Below are 26,597 nucleotides of genomic sequence, written 5' to 3' on the forward strand. Positions count from 1 at the left end.
CGGGTGGGACTCTGGGGGTGGGGACAGGGTGGCCCCCTTCCGTCATCAGACATCAGGGAGCCCCTCTTGCCTGTTGTAAGGGAAAAGTGGAACGACAGGGTGGCGGTGCGTCCCCCCCACAAGGCTGGGTTTTCCCCCGCCCCAGGCAGCAACGGCCCTTGGCATCCCTGTGCCCGGCCGCCAGCCTGGTTGGGTGGCCCAGGGACAGATGACTAACCTGAGGAGAGTTCTCGTCTCACCAGGCTTCCTGGCCACCGCTCCTCGCAGACCAGCTGCCGTGGCCGCGCCCAGAGTGAGGGCGCAGGCGACTGAGTTTCTTTTCTCAGTTTCTCTGCCAGCAGCAGGGCCTCTCAGCCAGGCCCGGTGTCCCCCTCCTGTCCTCCCAGGTCCCCAGCCAGCTGCCTCCGGCTTGGGGAGAGCTGGACTGGGAAGAGGGCCCGGCGTTCCTGACGCGCACAGAGTGGGCCTTGGGGTCCGGGTCGGGCGGTGCGGGGCCTCCCCTGCCTGGTGCTCTGTGCACCCCATTCCTACCAGGGAGCAAGCCCGATCCCCCGTGTGCACCCCGGCCCCGGCCGTCACCCCATCTACCTTCCCTGCCCTCAGAAGCCGTGGCCTCCAGGGTCAGGTGACCTCAGGAAAATGCAGGGCGTGCCAGCCCAGGGAGGCGAGGGCAGGGAGCCGGTGGGTCAGGTCACTGGTGTGAAATGCGGGTGTCCGGGGACTGGCCTGGAATTGTGCCACGGGGAGGGGCCTGCCCGAGGTGATGGCCCAGAGGGCACGGCCAGGGTGCTCTTGTCTGTGTGCGCAGGCATGTGACCCCGAGGCCTCCCCTGTCCCTCTTCCTGAGGCCTCTCTCCGGGCGCCTCTGCCCTCTCCCTCCCTCCCCCTGCCGGGGTCTCCCACCAACTGGCTTCAGCAGCAAGTCAGTGAGGCGGGCAGCGCGGAGCTTTTGCCGTGTCTCGGCCCAGAGAGGGCAAAACCCTTGGCGAGGCCACATGGCCGTCAGAGAGGAGGCGAGGAGGCCGGCCGGGGCCTCAGGGCAGGTGGAGGCAGGGGCGCACCAGGAGGCGAGGGAGGAGGCCGGTCGAGACTGGCCTGTGAGCTCGGGCAGTGTCGTGGCTCCCAGAAGCGGGAAATGCGGAGAGCCTAGGCACGCGTGCGCCAGGGAGAAGGTGTGAGGAGCCCGGAGCAAGTGGAGGCACCCCGGGGCTGACTCGGGCCTGTGTGCACAGCCCCTTGGCCTCAGTTTTGTTCTCTGGTAAATGGGGACAGTGGCCTTTCTCAGCGTGAGGGGGCCGGGCAAGGGCAGCATTCCAGCCTCCTAACTCCCATCTACAGTTGTTTTTTTAAGTGTTTGTTTATTTATTTATTATGAGAGAGAGAGCCAGGGGAGGGCAAGGGGGGCAGAGAGAGAGAGAGAGAGAGTGTGAGGGGCAGAGGGGGGAGGGGGAGAGAATCCCAAGCAGGTTCTGCACGCTCAGCATAGAGTCCAACGGGGCGGTTCCATCCCACAAATGTGGGATCATGACCTGAGCCGAAATCAAGAGTTGGACGCTGAACCGACTGAGGCAAGCAGCCGCCCCTACAGCTGTTTCTTGGTCACAATTGTCCAGAGTGCGGAAACTTGTAAGAAGAGAACACACAACGTGCATGATCCAGAAACTCGTGCCGTTCGTTACGGAGTCTCTGTCTCTCTCTCTACCCGTCCCCCACTCATTCTCTCCCCACCCCCCAAAAATGAATAAAAATCAAAAAGTTAAAAAAAAAAAAAAAAAGAGAGAAGTGACAGTTTGTCTGTAACCCAAACGGCTTACGCAGAAGAGAGGATTTATGGGATCTTTGCATTCAGGTGCAGCTGGATCTGTTTCTCTTGCTGTGTCTTCTGCCTTTGGCTTCATTTTTTCAAGTTCCAGGTGGTGACCTTTGGTGGTCCCAGGCCCATGTCCTCCAGGTTTGGGCACAGCAGGACACATTTAAGAAGTATCTCTTCTCAGGGGTGCCCGGGGAAGCTCAGTCTTTGTTAAGCATCCGACTCTTGATTTTAGCTCAGGTCATGATCTCACGGTTCGTGAGTTCGAGCCACACGCTGGGCTCTGAGCTGGGAGCCTGCTTGGGATTCTCTCTCTCCCTCGCTCTCTGCCTGTCCCCCACTGTGTGCCCTCTCTCTCTCTCTCTCTCTCTCTCTCTCTCTCTCAAAATAAATAAATAAACTAAGAAAAAAAGTATTCTCAGTAGCTTCGATAGAAGTCTCAGAGTTCACTCTGGTTGGAACAGCAGGGGGCACGTGGTCACTCCTGAGCCCATCTCCGCGGCTCAGGGAATTTGGTGCCGTGACTGGCCAGGCAAAGAGCCCTGGTTCTGTCCTCGGTGCCCAGAGCGGAGCTTCCTTCAACGTTGCACAGGCTGTGTGTGCAGACGATGTGCACACGGACTCTGCACATGTGGACGTACGTGCATGTGTGCGTGTGGGGGGGGAAAGCGGGTGATTACCGGCGGGGGCGGGGGGGATACCGGTGGCCAAGAGGACACCTGTCCGCTCTGTCCAGCCAGGAACCCCCCGCCCGTGTGACTGCAGGCCTGGACTCTGCATAGCGTGTGTCCCCAGCATCGTCCTGTCGTGCAGCGGGGCGCACGGGGTAGGCAGCGGGGGCCGGGGAGGCTGTGCCCTGGCGTTCTTGGTGATCGCGGCCTCCCCCGCCCGTGCGTGACCTCTGTCCGCGTCCCCACGTTTCCGGCGAGGTCTGCTCCCTTCTGCACGCCGACCTCTTCCTGTGTGGGTCCCTCTCTCGGCCGGAGCGCCTCCGAGGGCCCGAGTCTGTTCCCCTCCGTGTGAGGGGCTCCGCCGCCCTGCCCAGGACCCGGTTGCTGAGTGCACGGCCTGCGTGGCCGCCTCTCCCGGGCTCGAGCCCCCGGCCCGCCCTCCCGCCGCCTCCCTCCAGGGAACCCCACGCAGCCTCTCCAGTCCCTGGGCGCCCCCCCACCCCCGACCGCTTGGCAGACCTGACCCGCCGGGTTCACCGAACTCTCGCGGCGTGAACGCGCACGTAACGGCACCCAGAGACGGAGCGTGGCCGGCCCGGGGGCCCCTCCCGGGCCTGGTCACCGCGGGTTCGCTTCGCCTGCTTCGAGCTTCTGAAGAGCGGGACCCCGCGGCCTCGCGTCTCTGGCGCCGGACCCCGTGCTCGGCGGGGCCGCGCGGCTGCGGAGCGCGACGGTGGCCGCTCCCCTCTGCCGTCCGCGGGTCCTCGGGTCGTCTCCCGTCTGGGGCTCTTTCGCTGGCGCTGCTCACGCCGTCCTGCTCCCGTGCACAGATGGACACCTGCTGTGCGTGTGTGTCCGCGGGTGGAATGGCCGCGTCCCGGGCACACACGTGTCGTTTTCATTCTAGATTAGATCTTAATGTTTAAGCCTCGGCAGCTGTCGTGCTCGTGGACGAGCACAGACGCCGACTTCTCCCCCGAGAGCCACCAGGCGAGGCCACGCGGCCCCCCTGGAGAAGGGCCGTGCCTGTCCTTGCCCGGGGCCCTCCCGGACTCGCCTCCGGCCACTGTTGTGGGTAAGATCCCTGGGGTCCCGCCCTGCCGCCCCTTCACGGGCTCTGCACCGGGTGGGTGACTCCCTGACTTCTGCTCTGCGTCAGTGTTACCGTCTGTAAAGTGGAGAGACGAAAGACAGCACTTAGCCAACGGGGAGTTTTATTTTGTTTTGTTTTTTTAATTAAAAAAAAATTTTTTTTATTTATTTTTGAGACAGAGAGAGACAGAGCATGAGTTGGGGAGGGGCAGAGAGAAAGGGAGACAGAATCTGAAGAAGGCTCCAGGCTCCGAGCTGTCAGCACAGAGCCCGACACGGGGCTCGAACACACGAACCCAGACATCGTGACCTGAGCCGAAGTCGGACGCTCAGCCGACTGAGCCACCCAGGCGCCCCAAGGGAGTTTTGAACAAGTAGAAGGCAGCAAGGCCTTAAGTCTTTTATGTTCATAAAACATTATTTATATTGTTAGCCATACATCGTCTTAGTTCAGATCACTGTATCTCATACTAAGGGCAGTACAGGCTTTTGCAAAAATGAAAAAGGGATAAACGTGGAAAACCGAATGGATTTATCAGTCCTAATCCTAAAGCTCCCAGGACACAGCATTGTAACAATGTCCATTTTCTTTTGCTGTTAAAAAATCGGGCCAAACTGTGTGTGCTGCTTTGACCCAGCTTTGTTAATTTTTTCAAACACCTTTATTGAGATGTAATTCACATGACATGCGCCTGACCCCCATAAAGCCTACATAGTCCAGTGGTTTTTACTGTACCCACACATCATGTGAAACTGTCCCCCCAGCCAACTTTAGGACGTCTCTTCACCTCGGAAAGAACCCGCACTGTTTGGCTGCTACCTGTCTAACCCCCCACCTCCCCCAGCAGCCACCGACCACTTTCTGTCTATGGACTTGCCTCTTGTGGACGTTTCGTATAAATGGGATCATCTCTTGTGCCTGGCCTCTTTCACCTAACATGGTGCTTTCAGGGTTCATCCACGTGGTAGCATGTGTCAGTCCTGCGTTCCTTTTCGTGGATAAATCATATGCCATCATTTGGGTACTAACAGGGATTTCTCGTAAAGATTTGCACAGGTACCGAAGCGTTATCCTGGGCACAGAACAACCACGTTTGGTAACTCCTAGCTGTAGAGGCACGAGCCGTTCTAATAGATCTTTGATGGCCTCAGTTTTCCCCTCCATAAAACGGGTGCGGGAGTGACCATGCATCTCTCTGGGCAGAGATGACGGGGGTCTTGTAATGATTCGGCCCTGAAAGGGCTGTTCGCGTTCTGAGTGTGCCCCACCCCCACTGCCCCCCTGCCCTGCTCTCCTGGGACACGGGCCACCTGGGGACAGGAGCTCCGTCCAGGGGCACCAGTCCCGAGGAAGGGGCCCACACATGGGGTCGGCGCCACCTTCCAGGGCTCAGGCTCCCTTGGCTGCGAGAGCTGTTTGTGGAAGTGGACCTCCCCCCGTGTGGAAGAGGGTGGGCTGGGCAGGGGAACAGAGGTGGAAACATCGTCTTGACACGGGGTCTTGGAGAATCAGAAGTGGGTGCTTTTTTTATGTTCAGGAGGGAAAAGCAAACCAGGCCCTTGCTTGAAGGGTGTTTCCTTCATTCCTTGAGCCCTCGTGTGCACGTGTGTGTTCAATGTCCCCGGGTTCCGTGTGCTTCTCCCTCAGGGTGTCGGAAGGACCCCGTGCCCGGACCCCTGAGAGGTGGCATCGGGGCCGTGTGCTGGGCCACCCTGGAGAGCAGCAGAACATGTCCCAGCCGGACCTGGAGGAGCTGGCCGAAATAGGTAAAAGCGCGTTCTCCTTCCAGCCTCGTCCCGCGAGGAGGCCGTTGGCGGATGTTTGCTTTAAACAGATACTAATACGCTTACGCGGCTGGAAAAAGTCTAGCCCTGTAAGAAGGGCTTGGTGAGGTTGTCCTTCTCCCTCATCTGGGGTCTTACCCCTTCCCCACCCCCGTTAGCCCCAGGTAGTGACTTTTTAATCTTTCCAGGGTTCTTTTGTGCAAATTCAGGTGAGCCCCTCCGAGATGGAGCCACCTTCCTGGGTTGTTATGAGGCTCAGATGGGATAACATCCTCATTCACTGCTTGAGGCTACCCGCCAAGGTGCCAGCGTCCACATCCCCATCTTACAGACAAGCAAACTGAGGCCCGGGGTGACTGGAACACACGGCTGAGGGCACCCCGTGACAGGGGCCAAGCTGCGGGGAGGGCCTCTGCATAGACCCACCCCTTGGTGGTTTGGTTAACATCACGTGTGCACGTGTTTCCGCGAGAGGCCGTTCCTGCTACGCGCACTGGGGCCAGGCTACCCCGTTCGTCTCCCTCTAGTGCACATCTGTCCTCAAGGTTCGCAATAACCCGGAGTGGCTCCCGAGGATCCGCCGAAGGCCCGTGGCCCTGAAAGAAATGACTTTCCGTCCTGCGATGCAGCATCAGTGCATCACGCCCGATGCTGGGGGGAGCCTTGGCTGCGTCTGCCTGTGCTGCTTGATTCGGGCTCCCGGGAGCCCGCAATTAATTACGCCTTCCGGTTTGCTCCCCTTGCTGCTTTAAGGCGTGCGGCACAGTAAAGCATCTCTCGCTTGGGTCCATACGGTGGCAGGACAGTGAGCCCGATGTCAGCGGTGTGGTTAGGGATGCGGGAAGGGCATCCTTGTTTCCCCCGTCCGCTGCCTTCCTTAAGACGGTCCGGTTTGTTCTGCCTCCTCACGTTTCCTTGTGGCCGGGCCCCCGTGTGCTGAACCGTTGTTTTCCGTTTTTTACGGAGGTGAAATTAACATGGCATAAAATGAGCCATCGTGAAGTATTTAGCTCATTCATAACGTGTAGTGTATCCACCTGTTAGAACATTTGCTTCGCCCCAAAAGGAAACCCCACACCCCATTAGGCAGTCACTCCTTCCCTGAGCCCCGGGCAGGCATCAATGTGCTTTCTGACTCCGTGGATTTATCCGTCCCGGGCACTTCGTGTAAATGGAATCCCGCATCCTGTGGCCTGGCTTCTTTAACGTAGCGTAATATTTTCGGGGCTGTCTGTATCGTGGCGCGGGTCAGTACCACGTTCCTCTTGTTGCCAAGTAGTACTCCCTTGTGTGGGCAGCCCACATTGTGTCCACTCATCCGCGGACGGACACGTGGCCGGGGCCACTTTCTGGCTGTTGTGAAGGGTGCTGCTGTGACCACGGCGTGCACTTGTATTTGTTAGAATTCCCGTTTCCAGTTCTCTGGGGTGCACTGTTGCCTACGACTCGCTTTAACATCGTACACGGCCCGCATGTCAGCATGCTTCCCTCCGTGTCTCTTCTCTTAGCAGGACCCCAGGCATCGGGTTTAGGGCCCACCCTGATCCAGTGTGACCTCGTCTGAACTAATTTCCTCTCTACAGGCACTGTTTCCACATAAGGTCACATGTGAACTTCCAGGCAGACGTGAGTCTTGGAACAACGCTCTTCCTCCCAGTACATCTGGGGACCACAGTCTGCTCTCACCTGAAATTTCAAGGCCCCATTCTGTTTCCCGTTGGAAAGAGCTCTGTCTTGATTTGTTTTATATGAAGGAACCTCACCTACTAAAATTAAACCGGAGACAGCACTCCTTCCTACTTCGAGGCACAGTGACCCCCTTCTGCCCTCAACCCAGCCACGGTTTCCTGCCGGCTGCCTGGATCCACATTTCCCAGGAGGGCCTGGGTTGGAATTTGGAGTTGGGAAATCAAGTGCAAATCCACACTCCACTGCCAATGAGCATTGTGACCTTGGGCAACTCATTCCCTGTCTCTGAGCCTCAGTTTCCACTCCTGTCAGTTTGGAGGACAGTATTCGCCCCCAGGTCTCATTTTACCCCTCCATGGTTGTGCCCACTGAGCAGACGCATAGTGGGTGCACAGGAGGGGTGGGTGCATAGTGGGCGCAAAGCAGAGATGGGGCATGGTGGGTGCACACCGAGCAGACGCACAGTGGGTGCACAGGAGGGGAGGGTGCCCACTGAGCAGACGCACAGTGGGTGCACAGGAGGGGAGGGTGCCCACTGGGCAGACGCACAGTGGGTGCACAGGAGGGGAGGGTGCCCACTGGGCAGACGCACAGTGGGTGCACAGGAGGGGAGGGTGCCCACTGAGCAGACGCACAGTGGGTCCACAGGAGAGGTGGGTGCCCACTGAGCAGACGCACAGTGGGTGCACAGGAGGGGAGGGTGAACACTGAGCAGACGCATAGTGGGTGCACAACAGAGACGGGCGCACAGTAGGTATACAGTGAGCAGATGCACAGTGGGTGCACTCTTGAGGCATGGTGACTGTCCTATGAAGAGACGCCGGGAGGCTCCCTCGTTGCCCATCTTTCTCAAGAGGACACCTGACTTCCTGTAATCCTCATTGTCTGCCACAGAGCTGCGGAGGGACGAAGAGAAGGCGGCCGCCCTGAGCATAGCGAGAAAGCCCTTGGTGGTGCCCACACCTGGCCAGGACCCCACGCTCAGCGTGAATCACCCCTTCTACGACGTGGCCAGACACGGTATCCTGCAGGTGGCAGGTGGGTTGCAGCTGGGTGGTCCCAGGATTCCCGACAGGTGCCAGCATTCCCGTGGGCCCCGTGGGGTGGGGGTGGGTTCATTGGGCTGCCTCCCCGTTGCCTCCCTCTCCTTGGCGTTGTTAACCAAGGGCAGCGTTATGCTGCTTCCTCAAAGGGAACAAACACCTGTCCAGACGGAGAAGACGAGCCTCCCCTACGGCCAGCGGTGGGGCTGGGGGAATGTGTTGCATCGCTGTGACCAGGCGCGAGGGGATCGGGGCCGCTTGGTGTGTTTCTCACGTGGGCAGTGTGAGGGTTGATACGTGGAGAGACGTGAGAGAGGAGGTTTATCGTAGGGATTGGCTCTCTCGTGACCGTGGAGGCGGAGAGGTCCCAGGGTCTGCCTTCGGCGAGCCGGCGGTGGCACTCCCAGCAAGATCTGGAGATCCGGGAGCGCTGGGGGCCCCTGTCCGCGGGCTGGAGAAAGTGGATCTCCCGGCTCAAGCACAGAGCAGATTCGCCCTGTGCCCCTTGTTCTGTCGAGGCCCCTGCCCGCGCTGGGGAGGGTGCCCTTCCTCCCTCCGTTCAAATGCCGCTCTCCGGCGCAAACACCCTCACAGACACTCCGAGAAGGAACGTCTTCCCAGCCGCCTGGGCCTCCCTTAGCCCAGTCGAGGTGACACATGGAGTTAGCCATCGCAGGTGCGGACCCTGACACCTCACTGCTGCACTAAGATCTCCGTAAACATTAGCTCCTGTCCCCTCCCAGCCGGAATCTTGTCGAGGAAAGAGGAATGGTTTGCGACAGTTGGAGGCCCCAGAGGCACAGATGGGCATCCTTTGTGCACACTCAGCTCGGAGAGACGAGGAGAGGGTGGGGGTTGGACAGGTGGTCAACCGTCTGAAGCCCCAAGTGTTCCTTCTGGAGAACCTTTAAGGTTTAGGTAGCAGGGGGGTGCCTGGGCAGCTCAGTCGGTTGAGCGTCCGACTTCGGCTCGGGTCATGATCTCACGGTTCGTGGGTTCGAGCCCCACATCGGGCTCTGTGCTGACAGCTCAGAGCCTGGAGCCTGCTTCGGATTCTGTGTCCCCCTCTCTCTCTCTGCCCCTCCCCCAACACCGGACCCAGTGTGGGAGCACAGACCAGGTGCCCACCAAAGGAAGGCAAGAAATAGAGTTACTTTTCCTGAGAATAAAAAATACATTATTAGTATGCAATGGGTTATTTTTACTTTTTAATTTTTTAAATTTCATTTTTTTTTTATTTTTTAGGGAGAGAGCATGAGCAGGGGAGGGGACAGAGGGACAGAGAGTATCTTAAGCAGGTTCCACACTCAGCACGGAGCCTGACGTGGGGCTCGATCCTACAACCTTGGGATCGTGACCTGAGCTGAAATCGAGAGTCACACACCCAACCGACTGAGCCACCCAGGGGCCCTGCAGTGGGTTATTTTTAAATGAATGTATAAATATTTTTTTTTTCTTCAACGTTTATTTATTTTTGGGACAGAGAAAGACAGAGCATGAACGGGGGAGGGGCAGAGAGAGAGGGAGACACAGAATCGGAAACAGGCTCCAGGCTCTGAGCCGTCAGCCCAGAGCCCGACGCGGGGCTCGAACTCACGGACCGCGAGATCGTGACCTGGCTGAAGTCGGACGCTTAACCGACTGCGCCACCCAGGCGCCCCAGTGAATAAATATTTTTAAATCTCCTCTTTTAGGTTTCTAGTATGGTCAACCTCTATAGAAACAACCCACTCTTTTTTTTTTTTTTTTTTAAGCCTTTTGAGGGCCTCAGTAGCCTTAAGAGTATCAACAGGTTCTGCAGCCTGAAAGCTGTCTCGGTGAACGTCCCTCGTACACCTGGCAAGAATGTGTGTCCCAGGATCGGGCAGCGTGTTCTGTGTATTTCAGTGAGGTCCCGTCGATTGACGGCGTCCAGACCTTCTGCGTCCTTACTAACTTCTCTACTTCCATCAGCTGTCGACTGAGGAGTGTCCAAAACGCCCACGATTGAAACGTGTCCGTTTCTGCCCTTGGTTCTGTCCACTCGTTCCGTGGGTCTTGATGCTTTGTTTTTAGGGGCAGGTACCCTTCGGATTGCGAGGTCTTCTTGACGTGTTGTTGACCTTTGTGTTCCTGAATGCCCTCCTTTACCAACGGCCGTGCGCCCGTGTTGGTGACTCCTCGCCTAGCATGTCTGACGTTAATCTAGCCGGGACAGCCGCACCAGCTTTCTCCTTATCGGCGTTGGTAGATACGCCTTCTCCATGCTTTTCCCTTCAGCCTGTCCCAGTCTCTCTCTTTTTTTTTTTTAAGTTTATTTATTTTGAGAGAAAGCCTGCACGGGCAGGGGAGAGGCAGAGAGAGAGAGAGAGAGAGGGAATCCCAAGCAGGCTCTGCACTGTCAGCACAGAGCCCGACGTGGGGGCTTGAACTCATGAACCGTGAGATCATGACCCGAGCCGAAATCAAAAGTTGGCTGCTTAACCGACTGAGCCACCCAGGCGCCCCTAACCTGTCCCAGTCTTTACAAATGAAGCCCATCGCATATAGACCGCTTCCCATTAGATCTTTTTGTACTTTTGAGGGTGGCTGCTTAGCGGGAACCGTGTTCCCAGCGCCTCACAGGGTGTGCTCAGGAGTTCGCACTTGGTCCTGGTGGGGAGCCTGAGGCGGAGGAGGGGGCTTGTGGTTCAGAGCGACCCTTCTTGCCACGGTGTGGAGGGTGCTGATGGCAGCCGCAGGGGGACCCAGCGGGAGCCAGGACAGAGGGCCGAGCCTGTGCTGTGGCGGTGGCGTGGAGAAGAGGGGATGAATTTGAGAGAGGTTTTCAATGTCGGCCTGGAGGACAAGCAGAAACCTACCTGGGAAGGGTTTGCCGCACGGTAGGGTGAGGTTTCCAGGGGTGCAGGAGATTGAATCAAGAGACGGGGGCCCTGGGAAGTAAGTTGGGGGTCATCGCTCTTTTTAATTTTTTTTTAGGTTTATTTATTTTTGAGAGAGAGACAGTGAGCAGGGGAGGGGCAGAGAGAGAGAGAGAGCATCCCAAGCAAGTTCTGTGCTGTCAGCACAGAGCCCGACACGGGGCTCGAACCCACGAACCCTGAGATCGCGCCCTGAGCCGAAGCCTGACGCTCAACCGACTGAGCCACCCAGGCGCCCCTGATTTCAGTATTTTCAGTGGTCACCGTCTGGAGCTTAGTCGGGGGCCGGGCTGTGAGCCCAGGGGGAGATTACCCGGTGGCGAGTGGGGTGGGCAGGGGGGAAGGTTGGAGCCAGAGCAGCAGAGAGGCTGGAGATGTGATCCAGAGACACAGAGGAGGCGAGTGGCAGAGAAGAGGAGGACAGAGGATCTGGTTCCACTGGGTGACAGGTCACCACCCCACACCCAGATCTTTACCCCCAGGTTAGACCCCAGCCAGGCTTCCCTGCAGGATGCAGAAAAATGGGCCTTCGCATTTCCTTCCTCTCTGCAAAACAATGAGCAGCCCTGAAACAGACACCCAAGGAGACGAACTCCCAAATCGCTCCTGGTTAGATGGCCACTGCCTTTATTATGCATTTTAATCGTCCTTCACTCGGAGCGGATGACGGATCGTCTGGAGCGCGTTCCGGGCGATGGCTCTGGGAGGCACTTCTTTATTCATAAACTGGGCTTCTCCCGCCTTGGAGACAGTGAGCGATGCTGTGTTGTGCACAGCGAGGGGAGGGATAGGGGTCATGAATTACACTGAGGCCTCGGAGAATTTGCATCTTATTGATGGTTTTCATTTCCTTGCACATTATATCACTTTGAAGCCCGTTTTCGATACGCTGGCCCGTGTTACCAGAGAACGACGAGGGGGTGTTCACTCATATTGACTGATGTCATTAATGCAGATGCCGCCTCGACTGCTTAATAAGCAGGATCCCGGACGTCCCGGGGATTCCTCAGGGCTGCCGCGCAGGCGTGCACGCGGGAGGCCTCCCTGCTGCCACTGTGGGGTCCTCAGGGGGCAGAGGACCCCGTGCAGGCCGGGAGTCAGCCAGCTGCAAGCGTGGACCCAGCCCCGATGCTCGCGTGGCCTCTCCGGGCCTCAGTTTCCTCTTCTGTAAACGAAACAGCACACCTGGAGGCACCTGGCGTCAGGCCTGGCACGTGGTAACGGGTCGCATTTATTGAGCACTTACTGCGTGCCGGTGCAGAGAGGCTGGTGTGGGGCTGCCCGGCTGTGGGGGGCAGGGACTCTGTCCCCGGGGCCAGGGCCGGCCTGTGCCTCCCTCCCTCGCTTTTTGTTCAGTTTTTATGATGGAAATTTTCCAAAGCGTCAGCTGCGGAAAGAACCGTATAAGGGACCCAGGTTGTTTGCCATTGCACCTGCCGTGAGAGTGTGTTCAGTCTGATTAGTGCTGTGGGCGTAGTTTGGCGGGACGTTTGGAAGTCTACTGATACGAAAAGAAAATGCTGGGGCACCCGGGTGGCTCCGTCAGTTAAGCATCCGACTCTCGATTTCCGCTCAGCTCAGGATCTCACGGGTTCGTGAGTTCCAGCCCCGCGTTGGGCTCTGTGCTGACGGTGCGGAGCCTGCTTGGGATTGTCTCTCTTCCTCTCTTTCTCTCTCTCTAAATAAGCAAACAAACATTAAAAAGGAAAAGAAAAAGTTAAGTTAGTTGCCTTTTTGGTTTTGAGGAGAGAAGGCCTTCCGTAGTAACTCAGCATCATGCAAGTTGAGGAACCTCGCACAGTAGGTGTTCGTGATGAGTGAGGGAGCCAGTCAGTGGTTTATACAAGCAGGAGGCCCCCACAGGGCGAGGCCCCGGGCCGGATGCAGGCGCCGGCCTCCCAGCCCCTCCCCGCGTCCTTGCCTCAGTGCCGTGCCCGTGCCCGAGTTGTGCGCCGCCCGGGGAAGCTTCTCACCCTTGTTCGCAGATGGCGGATGGCAGGGGCTCATGCTGCGTGGCCGAACTGAGTCCAGACCCCTCGGCTGGGGATTCATCCTTCTGACCTTGACCTGTCCCGTCTCTGCACACCCCCTGCCCTCTGCGCCCGCTGACCTGAGCTGGCCAGCAAGGGGCCTGTCAGCAGCCACGGGCCCGGAAGCAGGGACAGGCCGTGAGCCCCTCCCGCCCCCCTCGACAAACCAGGGAACGCGTGGTCTGGGGAGGGCTCTGGGGTCTGATAGAGACCCGCTGTGTTCTGGCCTGGCCCGGAGGGTTGGGGTCCCTGGACACCAAGTCCCTTGGGTTTTCCGGGAGCCTGAGTTCACACTTCTTGCCCGGAATTTCCTGCTGTTCACCCTGGGCCCTGGGGTGGCCTTGCTGCGCCCCTGTGTGGCGGGGCATCTGGTCCCTGTGCCTGTCCCCCCCTCCTCTGTGAGGCTCTGTCCTGCCTGGCATTGAGCTCTGCTCTGCTCCTGTCTCTCGCTTCTCGCCGTCTTGGGGTGGGGACATTCTGCTTCTCAGCCTCAGTGGTGCCCGAGTGTCACCCACCAGGACCCTCTGTGGATCTTGACTGGGTGGCTTTGGTGGGGGGAGGAGCTCACTCTTCCCTGGGATCCACCGGCCTGGGCAGCTGTTCCTCGTGCCCACAGGCCCCCTGGCCCCGCGTCCACTCCCAGGCCATCGCCACTCTGCACCAGGAAGCTTCCGTCCTTGATGCTGCCTCAGCGGTTGTCCGTAGCTGTGCCCGGTGCTCCCCTCTTGGCCCTGCCCCTCCCCCGCGCCCCTCCCCCTGCAGCTTGCCAGACTGGCTCTGGCTTCTGTGTCCACCCTCCCCCACCCTCCGTGAATGGCCCAGCAGCCCAAGCCAGCATTGGGGGCCCCTCCCCAGTCCTGGGGGTCTCTGTCCCCTGTCCCCTGTTCCTCCCATCCCCCTCGCAGTCTCTACTTGGGACATCCCGCTTCAGGCCATGCTCACCAGCAGCCAAAGGGCCTGCAGAATAACCCATTGAGTGAGTAAGATGGTGTCCCTTACTCACCCTCCTCACCGGCTCCCCGCCGTCAACCGGGTAAAGTCAGACCCTCACCCTCCTCGTCCCTGGGGCCTCGACCTCTTCTCACCATCATTTCCCGTCACCCCTTGCCACCCGCGATGGCACGTCTGCATCAGACCCCGTGCTGTTCCTCGGCTGCCCAGGGCGTCCCGTGAGCAGACGCCTGCCCTGCCCTCAGCCAGGCCCCGTCCGCAGAAGAAGAAGCTTCACCTCCTCTCTCTGGAGCTCGGCCTCTGCTCCTCTGGCCTGGTGGGTGACGTCCGTCCCCGCCCCGCGGTGCACCCCTCGGGCACGATTGACCACGGTGGGGGTGCGGGGTCGTGAGACGCGGTGGGGTCAAAGAATGTGTCTGGACTTTGTCCCCGGTTCTTGGGAAGTAGCCTCTAAATCCTTGGAATCCCCAAGTGATGGGAGGAGCTTTGTGACTCCTGCTGGCTTATGCCAGAGGGGAGGCTCACGGAGGACCCCGTGTCGCGGGTGCCACTGAGACAGCCCAGGGTGGAGCTGCTGTGCCAGGAGCGACCACCTGGGTCGGAGAGTCTGGGCGTCGTGACCTCCAGGGGCTGGAGACTGCGTTCAGTCCACAGCCAGGGATTCGGTCGGCAGTGCCTCCGGATTGACCGGTCGAGCCGCGCCTTGACTGGGTCACAGTTCAGTCAGCCACGTCCGTGTGATGAAACCCCGGAACCACTCTGGATGCGCCTGCCCTGGGCGGTGGCGACATGGCGGTGTTCCAGACTTCACGGGGAGAGGGCACGGGGGCTCCGTGGGCAGGACCCTCCCACACACCGCCCCGCGCGTCTCCCCTCTTGGCCGGTCTTGACTGGTATCCTTTCTGATAAAACGTAAGTGAGCGAGTGGATTATCGATCACAAGGGGGTGGTGGGAACCTCTGGATTTGTAGCCAGCTGGTCAGAAGTGCGGGGGGGGGGGGGGGGGCCTGGGGACCTCCGGCCGGCGTCCGCCGTCTGAAGCGAGCACCGTCCTGTGAAGGATGGAACCCCTCACCTGAGAAGCGTGGCCTAAACCCAACCACGTGGAAGTCACTGCAGAAATGGTGCCAGAGCCCCCGTGGCTTCTCGGGGGCTTGTGGGGCTGGGCCGAGACCCCGTCCCCGCATCACTGCCCTTCGCCCAGATTGGTGGGGCCGGGCGGGTGTCGTGTCTGGTCCTTCTCCCCAGAGCTGAGTGCACGGTGGGTCTTCGGCGAGCGTTTGCTGACCTGGTCTTCCATTCGCCATATGATTTAGCACATCGCAGGCTTTCCACTTGGTCTGATTCCGGATGATGATGCCGTGTGTTCTTGGCCTCTTATCACGGACGTTAACAATGTCTTTCAACCCTGGGAGGAATCGATTCCTTGTTTCTTGAGTAGCCACACAGACGATTCCCAACTTGAGAAGCAGTGCCGTCCTTTTCCCTCGGTTCCCACAGGCGAGCACAGACTCAGGGTGGCCGTGGGCCCCTGGCCCCCGACATGGTAGAAACAGCATGTGGGAGACGCTTTTCTTCTTCCAGGCGCAGCCATCGAGGCCCCCATTTGGCAAAGCAGATCCCCGTGTGGGTCCCGGTGCAGTCTTTCCAAACAGGGGCTTTCTAAACAAATGGGAAGGCATGACCAGAATCCCTAAGGAGCCCGTGCGATGAGAAGGTGCTGTGTCTGGAAACCAGAACAGCGCTAGAATTCTGAACATCAGAGAAGCTTCCAGGCTCCTGGGAAGAGCCACACGTGTCCTAAATCACAAGCAGCTGCCCCGGGCGTGTGCAGGGGGCCGGGGCATGAGCGTGCGTATGTGTGCGTGCGTGCATTTCTGGTTCGTCTGATTCAGAGTTCTCATCCTTCCCCATTTCAAGCAAACCCTTGAAACAGATGCAAATGCTTCTTCGCCACGAAAGTGAGTTCACAGTTGTGCGATTTCTCAGACAGTACCTGTTCGCCTCAGGCTCTACAACGCGTCTTTCAGTCGATCAGCGACTGATTATCGGACACAATCTGGGCACAGGCAACGGGCAGCGAGCCTGGGTTCTGGGGCACATGGTTAGACACCGGCCCTTGGGGAGCATCCCCCCTCCACTGTCCCTTGCATGGTGAGCACCGCTGTGTGGGGACAGTCACAGGGTCACCTGGGCCATGCCGGGGGGCAGCACCGATCATCAGGGCTCCTGTACCCTGTGAGGTCCTGTCCAGGAGGGACTGTCCCCCAGGCCACCCAGCCTTCTCCAGGGCCCGGAGTCCTGGGGACGCCCCGGAGGACACTCGCTGTGGGGAGGAAGCAGCAGACACTAGCTTTGAAGGCAGAGGCGTCCAGGTTTCAGTCCTGGGGCCCTCAGCCCCGTGTGGCTTTGCACAGGGCCCGTTGCCCGTTTGTAAAATGGAGACATTGCTCCCAGCGTGCAGGCTGGTGGTGAACGTGAGTGAACTTGGCTAATGTGCACAGAGCATCCATAGTAGATGCTCCTTAGGTGCCGCCTGCCAGCCACCTGGGCTTCTCAGCTCGGGCCGGCTGCTCAGGAGGCTTCCTTTTTCCATTAATGCCTGTGGGTGTCCCTGGAGAAGGTGGCCTCGGGTGCGGGCGGGCCTCACCCCCGTGTCTGCTCCCGCAGGGGAGGAGGGGGGCCTCGGGTGCGGGTGGGCCTCACCCCCGTGTCTGCTCCCGCAGGGGAGGAGGGGGGCCTCGGGTGCGGGCGGGCCTCACCCCTGTGTCTGCTCCTGCAGGGGAGGAGGGGGGCCTCGGGTGCGGGTGGGCCTCACCCCTGTGTCTGCTCCTGCAGGGGAGGATCGCTTTGGAAGACGGGTCATCACGTTCAGCTGCTGCCGGATGCCCCCCTCCCACGAGCTCAACCACAGGCGTCTGCTGGAGTAAGTCCTGCCTGTGTCCCTCCACACACACCCCCCCTGTGTGCGTGTGCCCTCCCGGTGTGCGTGCACACACCCGTGCACACACACCCCTGTGCACACACACACCCCATCCACACGCACAGCCTGTGGTCTGCCTTCCCCACGACCGTATGCGTATCTCCCTCTCCACGCACACACACGCCCACTGTGCACACACCTGCCGTGGGCACACACAGCGCACACACACTCCCTGTGTGCACGCACACCCTATAGGCTGCCTGCCCCTCAACACGTGTGTATCCGCCTCCCTGTGCGCAGGCCTCTCCCTCACCATCAGCACAGAGTGGACGTTTAGGGCTAAAGGCTCATGTATGAACATTGACTAGCGGGTCCCCGGATGGATGTCACATCTGTTGCCAGGTCAGCAAAGCCACCTGTGGGACTGATGGCCTCTCCAGCCTTGGGTGGCTTTGGGTCCACCGTCCGAAGCGCTGGGCCTAGATCTCGGGGCCCTTTCAAGCCTCCCTCTCAGAGCCACAGGGAGCCCCGTCTCCTGCATCTGCTTAGTGTTCTCTGCTCGGAAGGAAGGCCTTCCGCTTACCTGCTTGCGGCCTCGGCCGCCATCGCCCCCCGTCTTGTCCCTGTGACGTCTGCACGCTCCGTGTGATGGCCAGGGTGCTTCTGGTGCCTCCTTTCTCGATCGACCCCATGAGCTTCGTGAGAGCCCGCGTGTACTGACCGCAGCTGCTGCACGGAACCCCTCTGTGGGTGAGCGGGACCCCCGGCGCCTGGAGCGGAGGACGTTCTCCGAGGGCAGCACCGCTCGAGTACCCGCCGTGGCTGCGTTTCCAGGCGCAGTGCCCTCTCGCACAGGATCTCGCCGCGAGCGAGGCCCTGCCGGGGTACCTGCCCAGGCTGGGGGCCGGCGGGACTCGCCTTGGTCACCACATTTGGTGGTGGTGGTCTCGCGCCTGTGGGGCGCACGCGGCTGCGCCTTGCCTTCGAATCTGCCCTCTGGCGGCCTGCCGGTTGCGACTCACTCGCACGGCCAGACCCTGGCTCACGTCTGGCTACGGCTTCCATTCCGGGTCACAACCGTTCTGGCTGACCTGCTCCTCCCCCCGCGACATAGCGCAGAGCCCCCAGCTCGAGTGAAAGCGTGAGCGGGCCCCGGAAGCACTCGGGAGCCTCTGGGCCGGGGGTCTTGTGAGAATCCCCTTGACCCGAGCATCCGACCTGGTCTGTCAAAGCCTCTTCCCACGGCAGCGGGAGGCGCACCGGTAACGGCAAGAGCCTGGCAGCAGGTGTTCAGGAGTCTCCAGCCGGTGCCGCTGTTGCTGCTGCGCGGCGAGACCTGCCGCGGGATTCCCGAGGGGCGCCCGCATCCCGGGCGGCCGGTGACCCCGGACAGCGGGCCGGCCCTCCCGCGAGGTGCTGGCCTCCCTCCAGCGTGCCCGCAGCGTTATGGGGCACATGGCGGGGGAGAGAAGCCAGATGAGGAGAGAGCTCTCGTCTGGGGTCCTCCAAGGCTGACACGTTCCCTTGCCGGATTGTTTCCTTTTGTGGCATCCCATGACCCACGACCGGCGGGTCGGCTCTCGCTGAAGTCACACCGCTGGGCCAGAACGTGTTCGGAATTCCTTTCCTTGCAAAGAGGGAAGTAACCTTGACAGAAAGCAGGTTGGCGGTTGCAGGAGGCGGGGTAATTGGCTTCCTAATGGATGGGGGCTCTCTTTCGGGCCGTGAGATTATTTTGGAACGGGATGGATGTGGCGGTTGCACACATGGGGAATGTACTTAATGCCACGAAGCGTGTGCTTTAAAATGGTACCGTTAGGAGTTTCACCTCGGTCCAAAAACAACCAGCCTCTGACGACAGCTGGTGCGTTGTGTTTTCTCGCGTGCCCGCCTCCCTCAGAAACCTTCACTCCCAGAAGGAAGTGGTCAGCATGGCCTCTGTGACCAGTTGTGTAGGTTGTTCACTGCACAGGGGCATCGCCGTGAGGGGCTGCCATTCAGCTGGTGCTCTTCTCACCCAGTGCTGGAGAGTGTCTAGCTAGAAGAAGGAGCATCTTTTCTAATCTACTCAGAGGTGCCTGTGGGCTTCTTGGCCTTGCTAGGAAGAGCCCTAAGGCTGAGCCTTCTCCACGCTTCCACGGAAAACCTTGTCGCCGCATACGCCATCCTCCCTCTCCCTGTCCACGCGGCGGCTTTCTTGTGGCCAGATGCGCGCTCCTATTTTTGAAGTGGGTGAAGAAATAAGTCGTGTCTCTGCAGCTCAACCCGTAATTTAGTTAATGGCTTCCTGTGCTGAGCACGCCTGGCAGATGTGTTCTGACAGCAGGAGGGCTCAGCGTGTTTGTGGAAGGAACTGGGGAGCGCGTTGGGCCACGGGTGCCCGCTTTTGCTGATGCGTCCAGCGTGGATAAGCGAGCTGGCCAGACGTTCCCCTGCTCTCCCCTGGCGAGGGAGTTGGGGACCGCGACAGTGACTGTCCTTACAGAAGCGGGGAGGCCTCGGAGGGGCGGGACTCTGGAACTGGAGATCTCAGTCTGGCTTCTGTCTGCGAGGGTGACAGAAGGGATGGTCTTAGTGAGTGGCGCTTCCACGGCTTAGTCCAGAGGGTGTGTGAACCGGCGCACCGGAGAGCATCCGGGACCTGGAACTCCTCCCACAACAGGGAAGCCGAAACCAGGGTCACGGCAGGATGGCTTTGCGTCACGTTTATACCTCAGAGACGACGGGCGGGAGCATGTGGCTCTCTGGGGGCGGGACAGTGTGGGCAAGAGAGTGGACTCTGGAGCCAGGCTGCTCCCTTCACATCCTGGCTCTGCCCTTCCTGGTTCGCCTCTTCGGGCCTCAGTTGACTCCTCTGTCAAATGGGTCTATGGTGCCTGCCTCACAGGGTTAAGTGAGTAAATACGTGCAAAGGCCTGCTGTTCAGAGAGCCAGTGTTTTGGGCAGAGGCCACTCTAATGTTGCTTTGAAGTCAGATGAGCAGAGGAGAAGCTGACGCCCTTTTGGGTGAGGTAAAGGGCTCACCGCAGTGTCCCTGCAGTGAAAGGCTGGCAGCTGAGCCCTTGCAGACAGGCAGAGGCCGCTGGGGTTTTCTCCTGGAGCAGATCCGCGGACTCCGTCCCCGCGAGCACCCGGCCCACAACCCGCTGGACCCGGGGCTCCGGGCAGGCCGCCTTCGCGCGGCTCACAGCAGAAGCAGGTGTGATCCCTGCCCCAGTGGCACGGAATCCGGGCTGAATTCCAGGATGCGCTTCTGGGTGGCGACTTGGGCAGCCCGTTCCGGCCCGCTCGACGTCAGGGGCCCTGGCCAAGTGTTGACTGGGCCCTGCTCCTCCAGAGGGAGCTCCCCGTCCAGGAGAGGAGGCTCCTGGCTTCTGTTTTCTGGTGGCTGCCCGTGCTCCTGGCCCGGGGTCGGGGGGCGTCACCCTCCCCTGTGTCTTCTCAGACACACCCCCTTCCGTGATTTCCCCTCTTTCTGTCTGTCCCATCAGCACACACGCCCGCCTGGATGATCCTGGATGAGCTCCTGTTCAGGAGCCTTCCCTCGATCACACACCTGCCGAGACCCGTTTCACATCAGGTCACGTTCACAGGTCCCAGAGACTTGACACGGATGTGTTTTCAGGGCCCTTTTTTGGCCTGCCACGTGCTGTGTGACCGTGGCCTTCAGTACCAACCTCACTGAGCCTCATGTGGCAAACGAGGACAGGGCCCCTGCAGGTGGATTCCCCGGTGCCCTGGACGTGTCCCCACGTGACCCGGTGCCGGCCCGTCCCCGGTGCCCACAGCTTCTGTTGCGGCGAACGCGTATTTGGTTTCAGCGACGGCAGGAGCGTGATTTTCGAAACCGAGTCTGTGCTTTGTGCCCAGGTATTTGAAGCACACTCTGGACCAGTACGTGGAGAGCGATTACACCATCGTCTACTTCCACTATGGGCTGAACAGCCGGAACAAGCCGTCCCTGGGCTGGCTCCAGAGCACCTACAAGGAGTTCGACAGGAGGTGTGTGCCCTCCAGCCCTCGGGGGTGGGCCTCAGGGCTGCGCTGAGTGACGGGCAGGCCCCGGGGGGGCAGGAGGGGTCTCGGCTGTGCGGCAGGGGGCCGGGAGCTAGGCCGAAGGAGCTCGGGGTCCCCTCCCTTCGGGGCCGGGGCTCTGTCCAGAGCTGTCGTTTGGGGCAGAGGCGGCCAGACGGCCCGTATCTGTGGGCCACCAGGCTCCTGCGGCAACTACCGGGTTCTGCCACGGGACACAAGAGCAGCCACAGATAATACGGAAACCGGGGGCTGGAACCCTGCTCTAGTGAAACTTTGTGGACCTGGCATGTGACTTTCGTGTCATTTTCTTTTGATTTTGTTAATGTTTATTTTTGAGAGAGACAGAGTGCAAGCAGGGGAGGGGCAGAGAGCGAGGGAGACGCAGAATCCGAAGCAGGCTCCGGGCTCCGAGCGGTCGGCACCGGGGCTCGAACTCACGGACCGCGGGATCGTGACCTGAGCCGAAGTCGGACGCCCAACCGACCGAGCCACCCGGGCGCCCCAAGTGTCATTCCCACATATCCTGAACTATCGTGTGTTTCATTCTTTTTCCGGCCATTGACAACGTGAAACCCTTCACAGCTTGCAGGGCTGTGCAGTACTAGGTGGCCGGGTCTGGCCCGTGTCCCCCAGATTACTGACCCCCAAGACACATGGCAGAGAAACGTGGGCTCGCGCTGTCTTCCGGGTGCCCTTCGTGCTTGTGCAGGCCCACCTGCAAGGGGCTTTCTGGTGCCTCGTGTCGGAGAGGTGGGCAGGTGGGCAGCACGTTTTACAGGTGCGGACGCACAGGCCCCAGAGAGCCGTGTCTCTCCCCCACCCCCATCCCGCACCTGGTGTGTGGCTGTGCCGGGACCCCCGCCGAGACCCCCTCTCCCTGTCCCGCCCCGGGCCCCGCGCACCCCTTGGCAGCGGCTTGGGGCTGGCGGATTTTTTTCCTGAGCGACGTCTTGTGTCACAGTCAGCTCTTCGGGGCTGCTAATAGACTGCACCGTCCGGCCTTCACGCAGGTGTCCCGTGTTCCTCTCTCTGGCTTTTCCTTCTCGAAGGCCTTTCTAACCCGTGCTGGAGGTCTTCCCCTCAGAGCTCTGATGGGCGGGGTGGAGGAGGCGGAGCCTGATCTCCCAAAGCCCGCCCTCGCGTCTTTTGGGTCCTGCTGTCGCTGGGCCTCGAACCTTCGGAGGAATTTCTTGGCTTTCTGGCCTGTGTCTCGGGGAAAGGATTGTCGCTGAGCTGCACCGCCGTTTGCCTGACACTGGGTGCCCGGCCCTGAGCGGAGCCAGAGGCAACCAGGCCCCAGCTCTGGCCCCTCCCCCATGAAGCTTTCCTGGGTTGTCCCCGAAGCATCGCCGGCCCCTCCCCTGCGGCCTCAAGGTCCCTGAGCAGACAGCGCATGCGCAGAGCGGTGTGTTTGTGCCCACGCACCGTGACTGGCTGCCGCCCTCCGTCCCCTCCCCTGCGCGTGGGGAAGGGGTCTGTAGGTGGCGGGCTCTCCGTGTTGGGCGGGAAGATGGGAGCCAGGTGGGGCCAGAGGCCGGGTGGGGGAGGCGGCCTTTGAGCAGACCCTGGAGGGGTGGGCAGGGCATTGCCAAGTGGCAGACCGAAGAAAGAGTCGGGTGAGCTGAGGCTGCGTGGTGGGAGGGCTGGACGAGGGGGGGGGATGGGTTCCCCTGGGGAATCGCGGAGGGAGGTGGCGAAGGAGGCAACAGAGAGCCACGGAAGGTGCTTGAGGAGAAGTGAGACGCCTGTGTAGGCCTGTGGTGAGCTGATACAGATAAATTGTCAGATGGAAGGAGGCCGACTTATTCTGTGGGAGTCCCTACTTGCCACGAAGGTGGACCAGGGGGTGGGCGTAGGATCACAGATCTTGGCTCGATAGAATCCAGAAAGATGGACCTTCTAGACATCGGAACCAGCAGTGGAGGGCCTGCTGGGATAGTGAGTCCCCCGTCACCAGAGGTGTGCAAGTGGAGCTCCAAATCCAATTTGGTGAGATTTATACCGCAAGGGTTTTCCGTCTGCCGTGACTGCACCCCAGTGGGTTTTCCTGAATTTTTTTCTCTTGGCTGTTGGCTCCTTATTCTCCAGACTGTGCCTCCAGGTCACTCCTCTCAAGGGAGAACCGGTCCCCCCACATGTGTTGCGACCCCCTTCCGGGAAGCCACCTCCACGGAAGGATGCACTCGGTGGCCCCTGCCCTCTGGGACCCTGGACCATCCACAAGTCGCTACACCTCCCCCCTCTCTGCATGAAGAGCCGTTCTTTTTGTCCTTAGTTAGTATCTCCTTGGGAGATACTTTGAGACCGTGGGTGTCTTGCTCCCCATCGAAGGGTTTTGTGGTGGGCCTTTGTCTCCACTGCCGTTTCTTGGCCCAGTGGTTGCTGGGACGGTGGCCGAGCGGTGATTGAAGCCACCGGCAATTTACCATAAGGAAGAGCTTAGCCGTCCTGGCTCATTCGTATCAATGGGGACTTGTGATTTCCTGTTTCTTTCAATGGGTTATAATCCATGACCATATTCAGCGTTCAAATTCAAATTCGGCCAAGTGGGCCCCCTTCCAGCCTGGCTCCTGGGGCCCTCAGACGTGTCCCCTTACGCTGAGTGCCCCCCTCCCCATTTTCTAGCACAAGAAGATGCCCCAGGCGCCCCTTACACTGTCCTCACCCCGCACGGGGCGTTCTGCCATTTCTCTAGGAGCCGGGGTATCAGAGTAGTGTGCTTGTTGCTTTTGGGGTGACTGGCTCCCAGGCACTACCCGTGGACCCTTGGGGTGTTGCTCACACCTGTCCGTCCCCGCCGGGCCCCGCGTGTTCACCCCGACGCCCGCTGTTCCTGTCCTGCAGCCCGGGGCCCGCTCTGGTTTCCTCTGTGGGTCTGCAGCCCTCGTCTCTGGTGGGGAGGCGCTGCTCGCGCTTCCCTCACTGACGTGCCTGCCCGTCTGTCACCCAGCATCTGATCAGCCCCCCTCACGGGTCCGGTTACTGATCGGGCCACCCCACCCCTGCACACACCGCCTTCCCGTCCCGCCACCTCCCCGTGAGGGAGCCCTGCTCACGCACACCTGCCGGCTCCAGCACCCCCCTCCCGGCCTCTGTCACTCCCCTGTCCTCACCCCTGCCCCCCGGGGTCCGACCCGGCAGCCCCCTGCTCCGCGCGTGCTAACCAGCCTTCGGGGGCTTGGGGTGACTGGTTTGTGACCCGTGCGATCTCCTGCCACCGTGGCCAGCCTCAGGGCACCAGCGTGCCGCCCCTGGACGCGGAGTCGGAGGGGGACACCGGGTATGGACTTCTGTTATTCAGATACACAGACAGAATAGCCTCGGGGGCGCAGGAAAGAGTAAAGGGAGTAAAATGAGCCGGAAGTGAGGAGTTCCGAGTATTTATTACCTTGGCGTTTAACATGAGTTACTTAATTACGTGTTCGTATTATTCAATCATGGCTGCTTTTTACAACCAGCTCCCCAAATTCCTGAAATTCGGACAGCGGGTGAGAGGGGGACCGCGCTGGCTGCACGTGGACGCCAGGCCACCCCGCACGGTGCCAGCCTCCTTGCCTCAGCCTCGTGGCTCTGCGCTGACTTACTCTGGAATGAGGGGAGCACGCAGGCTCTTTAAGTGGGTGCCCGGGACCCTGTCGGTGGGCGCACCGGGGCTCTCCCAGCGGCCTGCCCTTGCGAACTGCTCGGTGCACCCCGCCCCTCCCCCTGGGTGAGCGCCCGCAAGGGGGCTCTGCTCTCGCAAACGGTGAAGTGCCGTGTGCGTGCCAGGTGGTGCCAATGGACGGGAGGTCCTGATTCCCCTTCCTGCTTTTGGGCCAACGTCCTTAAAGTGGCTCTGTTCGGACAGCGAAGGTTCTGAGGCTCACGGTCAGGGCTCAGCTTCGGGCGCGGGGTGTAGCGCTCTGAAGTCCTCCCACGCTTCCCTCCTCAGGTACAAAAAGAACTTGAAGGCGCTCTATGTTGTGCACCCCACCAACTTCATCAAAGTCCTGTGGACCGTCTTCAAACCCCTCATCAGGTACGTGGTGCTCTAGGCGAGGACCTCACCGGGGCAGGAGGCTGCATCCCGTGGGGCGGGGGGACGGCCCTCCCTCTGTGGCACCGTGGCGGTCTCGTCCCTGGGGCACTCTGCCCGCCCCACGGCTGTGGCGGGTCACAACGGCTGACGGTCACGAACAGGACGTCAGCTTACGACAGCTGCGAGCTTTGCACCTGGCATTTTATTATTATTTTTTCTTTTTTTAATGTGTATTTATTTTTTGAGAGAGAGAGAGAGAAACAGAACAGGAGCAGGGGAGGGGCAGAGAGAGAGGGAGACAAAGAATCCAAAGCAGACTCTCCAGGCTCCGAGCGGTCAGCACAGAGCCCGACGCGGGGCTCAAACCCACGGACCGCGAGATCATGACCTGAGCTGAAGTCAGACGCTTAATCAACTGAGCCGCCCAGGTGACCCTGTATCTGGTATTTTAAATCCCGCTCTGGCCTGAGCACCTACTTCATGCATCTGCGTTGGGGGTCCCCAATACCACCTCGTGTTTCATGATTCACTACAAGGACTCCCAAAACTCAGACCAGTGCTCGTTCCAGAGAGTGTGGCCCGTGTGGCCCTGTCATTGGGGCCGGCTGCGGTTCCCAGATCTGCAGGTGCCACTTGGAGAATGCCTGGAACGGCAGCCTTGAGTCTGTTCCCGTTTAAGGTGGGGAGAGATTTCTGAGGCCAGAGTTCCTTCGTTTCAGGAGGATTCCCACGCAGTCAGTGTTCCCACCTGGCTGCCTGTGCCGCAGCCACACACGCACCTGTTGGGGCGGTGGGATTTCGTTCGTCTGTTCCGTTGTTTAGCCAGGACCAGCATGCCCGTCCCTGGCTGACGTGGTGAGAAAGCCAGTGCCCGTTACCCTAGTGCCCGAGAAGACCGCTCAGATGTTCTCCTGCTCCTGGGTGCTGGCACTCACCTTAGAAAAGCTGTGAGAGTTCTAGAAACCTCTCCAGTTCTTGGGGGAAAACCCCTCTCCCACTCTGTAGTGCGGCAGCCCAGAGGCTGCGGTGGTTCTGGAGCTCAGGCGTGACTTGCCCCGCCTCTGATCACCTGTTCCTCTGCGCAAGACATGCAGCCTCCCTCTGCCTTAATTTCCCCGGGAGACAGACTGCGGCTGTACTGATCCTGTCGCAACAATGTATTGACGGGGTGTTTAGAACAGGGCCTGCCTGGCAATAGCCAATGCTCAATGTTTGCTGCTAGCATTTGCCCAGCCCCTATCTCCTGACTCATTTTTTAAAAAAATTTTTTTAACGTTTATGTATTATTGAGAGACAGACACACAGCGTGAGCAGGGGAGGGGCAGAGACGGGGGGAGGCACAGAATCCGAAGCAGGCTCCAGGCTCTGAGCCATTAGCACAGACCCCGACGCGGGGCTCGAACCCACGAACCATTAGATCATGGCCTGAGCCGAAGCCGGTCGCCTAACCGACTGAGCCACCCAGGCGCCCCCTGACTCATTTTTTTAAAAAAACCTTTTTATTATCTTTTTGTGATTACTTTAATTACAATTTCTTACGCACCGTACGTGCATAGCACCCCAAAACAATCCTATGACATCAGCTGTATTTTCCCTCTTCCAAAGGAGAGGAGGTTAATGCTCAGAGAGATTAAGCAGCTTGCCTGAGGT

General features: G+C 59.8%; 1 protein-coding gene across 2 annotated transcripts in view; it reads left to right on the forward strand.

Annotated features, from left to right (window-relative positions):
• LOC115517851 (rho GTPase-activating protein 8-like) overlaps positions 1 to 26,597 on the forward strand; it is an 87,068-nt gene that overhangs the window by 33,285 nt on the left and 27,186 nt on the right. Inside the window, exons 2-6 of one of the 2 annotated variants that reach the window (XM_030320896.1) lie at positions 5,222 to 5,340; positions 7,942 to 8,085; positions 16,810 to 16,897; positions 20,765 to 20,896; positions 24,861 to 24,947. In XM_030320896.1, coding sequence (XP_030176756.1) covers positions 5,304 to 5,340; positions 7,942 to 8,085; positions 16,810 to 16,897; positions 20,765 to 20,896; positions 24,861 to 24,947 — 488 coding nt within the window. In that variant the 5' untranslated portion in view covers positions 5,222 to 5,303. The remainder of the gene's footprint in view (positions 1 to 5,221; positions 5,341 to 7,941; positions 8,086 to 16,809; positions 16,898 to 20,764; positions 20,897 to 24,860; positions 24,948 to 26,597) is intronic. The other variant, XM_030320898.1, reaches the window with a different exon arrangement.

This window comes from Lynx canadensis, chromosome B4 (genome assembly GCF_007474595.2).
Source record: "Lynx canadensis isolate LIC74 chromosome B4, mLynCan4.pri.v2, whole genome shotgun sequence".
NCBI classification, from domain to species: domain Eukaryota; kingdom Metazoa; phylum Chordata; class Mammalia; order Carnivora; family Felidae; genus Lynx; species Lynx canadensis.